The sequence below is a fragment of the Peromyscus californicus genome, unplaced genomic scaffold, assembly GCF_007827085.1.
Source record: "Peromyscus californicus insignis strain IS unplaced genomic scaffold, ASM782708v3 Scaffold_4__1_contigs__length_199733344, whole genome shotgun sequence".
Classification (NCBI taxonomy): Eukaryota; Metazoa; Chordata; class Mammalia; order Rodentia; family Cricetidae; genus Peromyscus; species Peromyscus californicus.
The window spans coordinates 52,337,686-52,349,296 of NW_026294562.1; the positions used below are offsets into that span (position 1 = coordinate 52,337,686).

Here is an 11,611-nt window from a genome sequence, read left to right on the forward strand (position 1 = left end):
TGCGGGCTGGTGACCAATGTCACGGGTGTCCTGGTGACAGGTGACATCAAGCACCAGATGCAACAGAAAGTTAGGAGGTTAGGCACCACCCCAGGGAACGCTCCCCAAGATGACCATGGTTAAATTTACATCCCCCTAGCACAAGGAAAGCTTGAGAATGAAACCATATTTTAGGGCTGGTAAAAGGGCTCAGAAGGTAAAGGCACTTTCCTCCAGGCCTGGCAACCTGAGTTCAATCCCCAGGACCCACATGATGATTCCCACAAGTTGTCCTCTGACCTCCACACAAATGCCGTGGCATGTGCACACATGCACACATGCACACATGCACACATTCACACACACACACACACACACACACACACATTTTTAAATTTTGATTATATTTTATCTTAGCAGTATAATAAGCTATAAGTTTTCTATTATGTGTTATATATTTGTGATACACGATGCATGATACGATTTATGTTATAAATGGTATATAAATATAAATATATATTTATATATTTATATATATAAATATAAAATATAGAAACATAAGAACATAACTATATTAGTTAAAAAAATATAAAAATATAGGTGATAGATGATAGATTAGATTAGATAGAAAAAGGGAAATGCTGTTTTATTTGGGGAGCACCTCTTTTTTTTTTTTTTTTTTGGTTTTTCGAGACAGGGTTTCTCTGTGTAGCTTTGCGCCTGTCCTGGAACTCACTTGGTAGCCCGGGCTGGCCTCGAACTCACAGAGATCCGCCTGGCTCTGCCTCCCGAGTGCTGAGATTAAAGGCATGCGCCATCACCGCCCAGCGGGCAGCACCTCTTTTAAGGACCCTGAATCACCCAGTACATGATGGTGGACTAAAATTGATTGACAAGGTGTCTAGGTGTCTAGAGCATCAGTTTGTTGGCTAGGGAAGCAGCTTTGGAGCCTCACCAGATTCCTCTGGGCGAGACATCAACTGGTCCTCAGACTCTTGCAGTTTAAAAGAACCTCTAATCTGCACCCACCCCCTTTGCATAGATGGCAGCTAGAGCCCTGCTAGGCACTCAGCCAATCAGCAATAGAATTTGGTGCTGGTCCACATCTGCCACCACATCAGCTTGTCTTCCCTGTGATGACCAGCTGAGAGCAGGGCTATAGAACCCACCGTTTGCACTGGGGCCAGGGGCACCTCAGCAGTGACTAGCCCAGTTTATGAATGGATGGATGCAAGCTCAAAGCAAGGCAGGTGGTAATCGGTGGACAGGCACAGAGGGCGGAACCCAATGACTCACCACAGGAGAAAGAACCTGCAAAGGTAAGCAACAGAGTGAGCAAGCATCCTGGGAAAGGTCAACAAGTGAGTTGTGTTGTTTTTCTGTCACCCTCCAAATCCCCAGGGTAAGCCTGTAGAAGGGAAGGGAACCAGTTTCCTCCATGCAGAACAGAGAGTCCCCTTCATCATCCACACCCCTCAAAGGAAACTTAGTTCCAAGTGAAGAACCTGCTGGTTCTGCTGAGGCACCCTTGGTCTGGAAAGGCACATCCTCAGCTCTCACCCTCTGCCTCACCTTTCCATCCCCAAACTCCAGTTCAGTCACACCTCCTGGAGACAGTACCTGCCTAGCTGGGGAGCCAAGAAAGCGTCCAGATTTGTAATATATCAAAGCCTACCTCCACCCTCTCCAAAGCCCTTGGCTCCAGGAACAGAGACAGCCAAGACATGTCACGCCTGAGTGCAATTGGCAGCTGGAGGGTGGTGTTTGACCACAAGATGCCACTCTGTAACCTTGAAGGACACATGTGTGCTGAGCAAATGTTTGTGGACTGAGTGACAAGCTATAAAAATGGCCAAGACCTTCTGATGGTCAGAACACTTGACGCCGCAGCCTGTGATGACATCTTCTCTTTCCTCCCCAGCTTCCCAGCCTTGACCATCACTTCCAACACCCATTTTGCAGTTAGAATAGATGGGCTTCCAGGCTTGAGAGAGCCAACACCAACAAGGGTCTGTCTAAACCCAGGCATGTCCCCTGCAGAAGGAGTCCACAGGGCAGAAAGTAAACATAGTGTGGCTTGCTAGAGCAGTAAAAACTAGACACTAGTGTCCACCAACAAAGTACTGGCAAATTAAATCATAGCAGAGCCACGAAACCTGATATTCTACAGCATGAAAGAAAATCAAATGTGTTTAAAAGTAGCAAGATTTCAAGCCGGGCGGTGGTGGCGCACGCCTTTAATCCCAGCACTCGGGAGGCAGAGCCAGGCGGATCTCTGTGAGTTCGAGGCCAGCCTGGTCTCCAAAGCGAGTACCAGGAAAGGCGCAAAGCTACACAGAGAAACCCTGTCTCGAAAAACCAAAAAAAAAAAAAAAAGTAGCAAGATTTCAGTGGGTAAAATGCTCGCTGTGCAATCAATCATACAGAACTGAATTCAGTTCCGCAGAGTAAAGCCAGGCATATCGGTACACATCAGGAACCTAAGCGTTGGGCAGGAGGAAACAAGGGGACCCATGGGACTCATGATCCAGCCAGTCTAGACTAAATGATGAGCTCCAGGTTCAGTGAGAGACCCTGTCTCAAAATGTAAAGTGTAGCCTGGTATGGTACCACACACCTTTAATCTGAGCACTCAGTAGGTGGATCCCTGTAAGTTCAAAGACAGCCTGGTCTGCATATTGAGTTCCAGGCCAACCAGGGCTTCATAGAGACACTGTCTCAAAAACCAAGTTGGAGAGAGACAGCAGAAGGGAGTAGATGTCAATCTCTGATCTCTAAACATGCCCACATAAGCTAGTGCACCTGCACACACACACACACACACACACACACACACACACACACACACACTTCAGAAAACATAACATTAAATGGGAAAAGCAAGATCAGAAGTTCAAGGCCAGCCTCAGTTATACAGCAAGTTCCAGGCCAACTTGGGCTGCATGAGACCGTGTCTTAAAAAAACAGATAAATAGTGAGATAATCAAGAGACTCAGCAGATAAAGGGACTTGCTATACATGCCTGACAACCTGAGTTTAATTCCTGGGACCACAGAAAGGTGGAAGGAGAGAACCAACTCCACAAAGCTGTCTTCTGCCCTCTGCATGTGGGCCCTGCAGCATGTGCACACACCGTAAAGGTAAGTAAAGAGTCAGAAAAAATTAAACAAGCAAAAAGGAAATGCACGGTCCTCACAGTGAGTGTAAGGGGCCTATAAGCTTTTTGAAGGAGATTGCACCAGGTTCACTCTGGTTGCAGCTAGAAACTCTGCACTTTAAACTGCTCCACATCTCCATGCAACTGTGTCACAACTGAACCGAGCTTTGGCTAACCACTTGAATTCTGTCACCTAGATAAATATTCATGATTATATTTAGATCTCCTTCGGCATTTTAGAGTCAGTGAGATGGATACATAGCCATTATTTTAGGTCCTCTAAAAGCTCAAAGGATCTAGACATCATCACTGCTAAGCAAACCAACCAAATGCTCAGAAGGTGCCAAGCCCTTCCTAGGAGGGTTCTAGATCAATGCAGGGGTCAGCCTTGGGGCAGAAGAAAATGAATCAAACTCATGAAGGGAAATCTGCTGTTTTACAGCCATTTCCCGAGAATCACAGAGCTAGCCACTGGGGGAGGAGGCAGAGGCTGGTCTCTACAGCTCCCAGTTGACCTCATGAGCCGACCCCAGCCTGTGGTCTGAGCAGTCCTTCTGTGGCCCAGCCAGATCACCAGGCTCAGAATGGCCCACCTAGGGCCTCCAACCTGCTTTCTGGGCCATGCTGGGACTTGTTCTCCAGCTTCTGCTGTTGGGGATAGGCTAAGCCCTAAAGCCAGAGGATAAACATCTGGTCTTAGGCAACCTCTCCTGGCAGGACCTGGTGGAAGGTACTGTTGGCTTCACCCCTCCCTCCTGCCACTGCCACTAAATTCATGTGAGAACAAAGAAGGGACTCACTAGTGGACCCTGAACATGGCCCAAGAACCTGTGCCCACATGTTAACATGTTATCCACACACACACACTGCATGGTGTGGGAGAGGGGCCAGTGACCTAGAGACTTAAGAATCCAGATACCTAGATGAAGTGTCCAGGCCCATCAGTCCTGTCAGGCTGTGGATGAGGCTCCTCCTGACCTTTTCTGAAATCAGGCCCAAAGTATTTATATCGCTCCAGAAGACTCCTAGCCCAGATCTCAAAGCTCTCCATGAATCTAGGAACCAGGACTCTCCAAAGCCAGTCACAGTCACTGCAGGAAGTGAGGAGGGTAACGAGACCAGTAAGTAGGAGATGTGCCAATTCAATGCCACCTTCACGGAGCTAGTAACCTAGTGACTTCTCTCTCCCAAGGGATTTGTCTTTGTGCAGTACATCTGTCCCCAGTGCAGTCAGAGATGGCAGCCCCTAGCCCTCCCCCAGGTGCTCAGCAGGCTTAGGGCTCCAGCTTGGAAGTCAAAGTAGGGGTGGGGGTATTTTAGGGGTGTGAGGAGCCGGTGCTGGAATTTTAGAAGCTTAGCTCTCAGAACCTTGAATGACACACCCCTGCAGAGGTTCAGAGAAGAAGGAGTTTCACAGATCCCAGGGCAGGAGAAAGGCCCACTGCCGCCAAGCAGGGCTCTCCCCAGGGCCAGGATGGAAAAGCCTGTTTGGTACTCTTGGTGGTAGCAATCTGGGGACCACAGCCTCAAGGCAGACTTCCAGCCTGTGCCCCCTGAATCTGAGCAAAGCCACCACCCAGGAACAGCACTGCCTTTTCATGACCTGAGTTAGAGACCCAGTCATGGAGACAAGTGGCAGAAACTAACACAGGATCCAGACCCTCCCGAAGGCCCTACAAGTTAAGTACTGTAGGAGGGTCTGCGCACAGATGACCTCAGACAGTGCAAACCATGGTCTTTCATGAGTGTGTGTGTGTGTGTGTGTGTGTGTGTGTGTGTGTGTGTGTGTGTGAATACGACTTGTTTGTGTGTCGTGGCAGCCAGAGGTGGCATCAGGTGTCCTCCTCTGTCACCCTCCATCTCGTTTTTCAGACTGGGCCTCTCACTGAATCTGAATCTGGCCCCCATTTAGCTAGATGGGCTCATCAGTAAGCTCCCAGGCTCCCCTTGTCTCCACCTCCCCAGGGCTGGGATTCCAGGCACACCCAGGTTTTTCCTAGATGCTGGAGAGCCAAACTCGGTTCCTCACGCATGCACAGGAGACACTGTGTCCACTAGCCATCGCCCCAGCTCAGTACATTCATTTTAAAGACTCTTGTCTCCATGACATCTAAAGCGTTCTGCACACAGCCCCTGGGCTGTATCACTAAGTGGCTGTGTCACAGGCCCAGGAAGGCTTCCCTATTTAACAGCTGGCTTGGGATTTGGAGGTGGGAAAATGTGCAAAGACAACCTCACTCTAGGACTCAAAAACAGAGGTAGAAAGGCTCTTTACAACACTGTTCTGTGGAGGAACAGCTTAAGCACTCTTTCTGCAGTGATGGCTACATCAGTCTCTGTGCTAGGGTCAGGCCAGAGACCCAGAAGTGAGCCAAGCCTACAGTTAGAACAGAACTAATGGACAGGACAGTTCAAGAACAAGGGGTAAATGCATGCTAATGGCCCAGGGCCATTGGGAAAAAGGCAAACCAAAAATGCCCACAACTTTAAATCCCCTTCTTCTGTATCATTACATGCAAACAGCCCTGGGGAGGGTGGGACCTTAAGCAAGGCAGCGCTCTGTAGCAGGGGCAGACCCTGCAGGTAGTGAAAGCTGAAGGCTCTCAGCTCACCACACTCCTCACAGCCACTAGGCAGGAAGTTCATGAGGGGGCCCTTTAAATGCCTCTCCAGGTCTTCCCCCAAGTCCCAGTCCCACTACACCATAGTAGGTTCTGGACATCTATTGACTGGGTGGATGGATGAACATTTGAGACAATCTAGAAGTCTGAATAGGATTTGTGGAAATGGAGAATGGCCGGGGAGGGGAGGCTGGGAAGCAGAGAGACTAGGCATTGATTTCAACCAAGCTAGGTTACATGCTAAGACACAAGAGCACTGGAGAAGTAACAGAGTAAACACTGAGCGTGGCCATGGGAAGCAAAGAGGCTAAGGCTAAAGCCTGGGAACCTCTAACACTTGAGAACTGTCAACATCAAGAAAGAGTAAGAGAGAATGGCTGAGGAAGGAAAACAGGAAGTGCAGAGTGTGGGAGGGCCTGGGAGAGAATGGAGCAGGAGGGAGCAGGCTATAGGGGAAAGGCCAGGAAGAGGTCAAGTCAGATAAAGACTGAAGGCCCCCTCAACTGGCCATCAGAAGGACAGGACTCAAGGGCTGCTCTGGGTAGGAAGAGACCACACCTGATCTGGGGCCTGGGTCTCCGATGTATACCATGGAAAAGTCTCCATTTGTCCACTTCGGCTGGATTCAGGATCTAACCTGACCAATGATGCCCAAGAATCAAGCGACCTTTGTGGCTTGGAGTCTAGCCACTTTCCTTGGACGGAGGCAGTAGAAGGACCCCAGTGACATTTTAGAGTCCTGGGTCTTTGCCCTTCCCTGTGATTCATGAAGGGCCTCCAGCCTCTGGTTCACCAAGATTGGCAAATCTACAGTTGCTTCCTGTAACCTGGAGTGCCCAGTGTTTGACATCGAAAAGAGGACACAGGTGTCCAGATTCCCATGACCTCTGACTTGGGTTCCCCACACTGGCTGCACACCCCACAAGTGGCCTGTTGTGTGAGCTCAGTTTCAATGGGAACAGAAACTGTGTTTAAGAAAATAGATTATTTACTTATTCCACAGAGAAGATAACAAAGTAAATAATGAAATATCCCAAGTGGTACCCAATTCCTGCCCCCTACCTCTTGTATGCTTCCTGGAACATATAAAAAGCCACCTGATGCTCCCACACATTCACACACACTACAATTCCACCCCACATCCAGAGACCATCAGAGCCTGTGGACTCCACCATGAAGCTCGCCATCACAATCGTTCTTGTCATGCTGTCTGTCTGCTGCAGCTCAGGTAAGTGCCCAGGGTCCCTTTCCCAAGGGCAGAAGGAAGTGGCCAGTCCCTCAGTAACGGCCTGGAGGGCCAGGATATGCTGACTCTCAGAAAGGCTGAGTCTGATGACCAACACTATTTTGTGATCTTGGGGAAAGCATTGAGCTGTTAACAGCCGAGAATCACCTTCCAAATCCTGAACTCCTGCACTCCAGGGACCAGGGAAGCCTGGGCGGGAGATGGGGAATGCCCATCTAGACCAGTCTATCTGCCCCAAAATGGAGTAGGGATGAGGAGCCCTTTGGAGCCCAGACTAGGACTGGCTGGAGATGTCAAGAGCTCTTGAAACAGCCTCCAGGTTAGGGGGCATCCCCACCCAACTCTGGCAGTCCATCTGGAAGGGGAAGTGCAGAGACTCTTGCCCTCAAACCCAAGGCAAAGTCTCTTGTTCTGGGAGGAAGGGAATATTCCAGAAAGAAATCTTCCCTTTGGGAAACTGCCAATCCCGGGTGGAGCTTTCTAAACATTCTGTCCTCTGGAAAAAGGATTAGAAATCTCTGAAGAGTTGTTGCTATCACGATGAAGAAAGGAATGAGAAATGAGAGAGGGAGGGAGGGAGGGAGGGAGGGAGGGAGGGAAGTCAATCTAGCTCCCTCCAGTCATTTTGTGCTTCAGGAATGGGGTTGGGAAATCTTCTCTCTCCATCAGCTTCTCCCACTCCCCTCTGATAATGCTGTATTATTTTTCTAAAAACAAACCCCAATTAATGTACTTGGAAAAGTTCCTAATGCCTGTGGATACAGGTTTTATGACCAAGGGGATTTAGACCCCCCCAAATCGTGGGGAAGTGAGAACGGCCGTTCTTATCAAATACTTTTATTTGTTTTCAGGGGAAATGACATCATTTTGATTTAAATGTTTATTAATTATTATTATTAGTGATGTGCACAGAGGTGGGTCCTCAGCAAGACAGGGCTAAAATATGTGAAGGGGTGGACTGGCAGGACATTTGCATATCAATGTAGTCACATATTAAAACTCTGACAATAAAACTAGTTAATGTTACTTACAATGTGCTAGTCACTGTCCTCAGCCACTTCACACACTATCCCTTTCACTTTCATAACAACCCAAGGAAGGACAGATATTGCTCCCATTTTCCAGATTAGAAACTGAGCCACCGGAAGACGAGACACCCTGCCTGGTGACATTATGGAGAGTTTAAGTTGGAGTGACCATTGTTTTGGTTTTGAGACAGGGTCTCATTTTGGCCCGAATTCATGGCCATCCTGCCTCAGCCTCCCCAGTATTGTGAGTTGTATAACAAATGTCGGGTTGTCATACCCAGCCGGAGTGGCTATTTGGATCAGGAGTAGGGTCCTGAGTCAGAGCAGTGCGGCCAAATTTGCACACAATGCTGAGAATTCCAGGGCAGGAAATGGGAGGCTAGGTTAGAAGATGGAGGCAAACAGGGTAGGAAATCATCTTCCCGGGAGTAGGCACCCAAGCAGACGCATCATCCAGACAGCACAGCTGCTGCGGGGAACACGTGAGATGGGTGGTTGCTCTGCAGACCAACTGTGCCACCAGACTAGAATGCATGTGTGCATTCATCTTCCGGGCCAGGTTTGGGGACCATGCTGGACCGGTATAAGGGCTGTGTCGCATGCCCTCGGTAACAGACCACCACTAGCCTTGGGTGGGGAGCACTCTGGCAGAAAGCAAGGCTCCCAGAGGTCTCCTCCCAGTCCCCACGCTGCAGAAAAAAAGCCAGACTGGCAGCTTCTTACTCACTCCGTCTAAAATGATGACAGGAACAATGGCCAACCCAAGCCAGGAATCCAAAGGCAGCTCAGGAAAGCCAAAAGCTGGCTGTAACCTAGAAGTGCTCACATGGTGCCAGACTTCCATGCTTGGAGCCTCACCAGATCTTACAGTCCTACTCCATCACCCAAAGACTGCTATCTCCTGCTGACCAGACTGGTTGGTCCAGCGGGGCACTGGCCAGCTTCTAGAGAAGAGGCTGGATCCATGTGCTCTCTTTTGCACTCACTCCAGCTTCTTCAGACACCTGCCCAGGATTTTTTCAAGTCCTGGAGTACCTCTTCCTGGGCTCCGAGTCCACTTATGAGGCAGCCCTGAAGTTTTACAACCCTGGCTCAGAGCTGCAAAATTCGGGGGTGCAGCTGAAGAAGCTGGTGGACACCCTCCCCGAGAAGACCAGAGTGAACATCGTGAAGCTCTCGGTAGGCGACATCCGTCACTTACGTTGCTTCTAAGTGGTTCCCCAACTACAGTGTCATACCATTGTGGGGGTCACAATGCTGATGGATGGACTTGTTATGCCCATGCCCCTTGCCTTCTTCTCCAGTGTGTGTGTGTGTGTGTGTGTGTGTGCTTGTTTTTTGCTGGGGGGGGGGGGGTTGTCTCTCTGAGCTACCCTCACTGTCCTCAAACTCCTGGGATCAAATGTTCTTCCTACCTCAGCCTCCTGGGTAGCTGGAAATACAAGCTTGCACCAGCACACCCAGCTCCACAGATTTTTTCCCCCCGAGAATTTTATTTATTTAGTGTAAGTGTGTATGTATGTGTCACACATGTGAAGGTCAGAGGACAATCTTTAAGGAATTAGTTCTCTCCTTCCCCCGTGTGGGTCCTGTAGATCAAACCCAGGTGCTCAGGTTCCATTCGTTGGCAGGAGCATTTGCAGCTAAGTCATTTTGCCTTTTTTTTTTTTTTTATTAAGGCCTTTAAGAAAGCCCTCTGAGGCCGTCCACCCCGAGTTCCTCGCAGAACGTACCGTAGCTTTTGCCTCTGTTAAGTCTGTGTGCTCCATCTACTTCTGAGGTTCACTCACCATCATGTGGGGGACTTGTTTCTTTTTTCTAGGAGATAATCCTAACAAGCAATCTGTGTAATCAAGACCCAAGCTTCTAAGGCACACCAGACTTCGAAGACATCCCCTGCTAAGAGCCCTGCCGTTACCCTGTGCCCCTTGACCTCCCACACCAGCCCTGCCTCCCTCTCCGCAATAAACTGCAAGCATCTCACTTGCCTGTGTTCACTGGTCTTTCTATCCACCTGCTGGAGCCAGGTCCTAAAATGAATGGAGTGAACCAGAACTCAGGGAGGGCAACTGAGTCCCTGCTCTGGGGCCACACGAGAAATCCCAGAAGGCCTCCTTCCTCTAGGCTTTCGTTATTGGCTGTCAGTAGAGGGCAAAGCCTTCTAGGTAGGTCCCCATCATCTTGTCAAAGCTCTAACCCAGCTTACCCCACAGACCTGTGACATCACCCCTCCCTCCCCAAGTCTGGTCCAAAATGTTACTGGATTCTAACTCCATCCCCTGGGCGATACTGTTTCCAGCCAGGCGCCAGATGGGCAGCCCTTAGCCCTTCCTCGTCCAATCAGCTGAGGAGACCTCTGGCGTCATTTACTCCCTCCACATCCACAGGCCACCCCATCATCCCTCGCTACAACAAACCCAGAGGCCCCTTTACGTGTTCCCAGCTGACTTACTGCTAAGCAATTCAAGGACCACACACCTGCTGCCACATGGAGCTTAGTCACATGTAAAGTCTGAGCAGCACCCACACACACACTCCGTCCTTCACAGCAGACGGCACACTGACCATAAATGTTCAAGTTCAGCACAAGGCCGGGGCCTTGCCTCCCTCTGCTCATACATCCCCTCTCCCCAGCCCTTAGTTCCCAAAAGCCAAGCCCCACCTCAGGACCTTTGTACAGGCCACACATAATATCAGCTGCCCAAAAAGATGTTTGGTTTAGAATTTGTCCTAATATCAGTGAGCCCCCATCCGAAGCCAGGCTACACCCTCCGAAGAAGTTAAGTAAAAAGTAGGGATAAGCCGGGCGGTGGTGGCGCACGCCTTTAATCCCAGCACTCGGGAGGCAGAGCCAGGCGGATCTCTGTGAGTTCGAGGCCAGCCTGGGCTACCAAGTGAGTTCCAGGAAAAGGCGCAAAGCTACACAGAGATCTCGAAAAACCAAAAAAAAAAAAAAAAAGAGTAGGGATAGGAGAGGAGGCGTGTGCAGAAGAGCTGTAGAACTAGAAAGGGCTGAGGCAGAGGGCATCTGAACAAGGGGGCTGTGGGAGAGAATGCCAGCCAAGCAGCCCAGCCAGCGCCTAGAAGCTACGTGGGCGGGGGCGGGCCACGCCTGCCTCGCGCGTCACCACCACGAGGGGGCAGTGTAGTCCACGCTGTCCCACCGCTCCGAGTGTGTTCTGGAACTCGGACCAGGCCCCCCAGCCCCTTGGCTTTTGGGCGGATGCGGATGGTGAGACGTCATTCTCTCGCATCGATCTTGAATCGCTTGGTCTGACTTCTAAATTTTGATTTGGGAGAGGTTTTTAAAATCAGAATCCTGAGGGAAAACACGGGGGGAGACACACAAACAGTATGGCGCAGCTGAAGCCCGCCAGTGACCGGTCAGTAATTAATTTGGAATTAGCAGTAATTCCACTCCCGGGAGACCCTAAAGGCCATCCTGCCAGATCTAGACTGAACTGGCTCCGAAGACAGAAAAGGACCAAGAATCAGAACTAACCTTCTACCTCCACGTGCCTGGTTTTGAAGTACCACAGCAGAAACTGCAATCTTAAAACCTTTATCTTTTGCTTACACT

General features: G+C 49.8%; 1 protein-coding gene across 1 annotated transcript; it reads left to right on the forward strand.

Annotated features, from left to right (window-relative positions):
• The first annotated feature begins 6,930 nt into the window (after positions 1–6,930).
• Positions 6,931–9,901, forward strand: Scgb1a1 (secretoglobin family 1A member 1). Its single transcript, XM_052761842.1, has 3 exons — positions 6,931–6,985; positions 9,023–9,210; positions 9,854–9,901. Exons 1-3 carry the CDS (start codon positions 6,931–6,933, stop codon positions 9,899–9,901), a joined length of 291 nt encoding a protein of 96 aa, XP_052617802.1.
• Positions 9,902–11,611: the final 1,710 nt, after the last annotated feature.

What these genes read in the sequence shown, in the direction of transcription:
- Scgb1a1 (XM_052761842.1), top strand. Translation starts at nt 6,931, where the DNA reads ATGAAGCTCGCCATCACAATCGTTCTTGTCATGCTGTCTGTCTGCTGC. An exon ending in GTCTGTCTGCTGCAGCTCAG is followed by an intron (nt 6,986 to 9,022) that starts GTAAGTGCCCAG and finishes CACTCACTCCAG; the next exon opens with CTTCTTCAGACACCTGCCCA. An exon ending in TGAACATCGTGAAGCTCTCG is followed by an intron (nt 9,211 to 9,853) that starts GTAGGCGACATC and finishes TCTTTTTTCTAG; the next exon opens with GAGATAATCCTAACAAGCAA.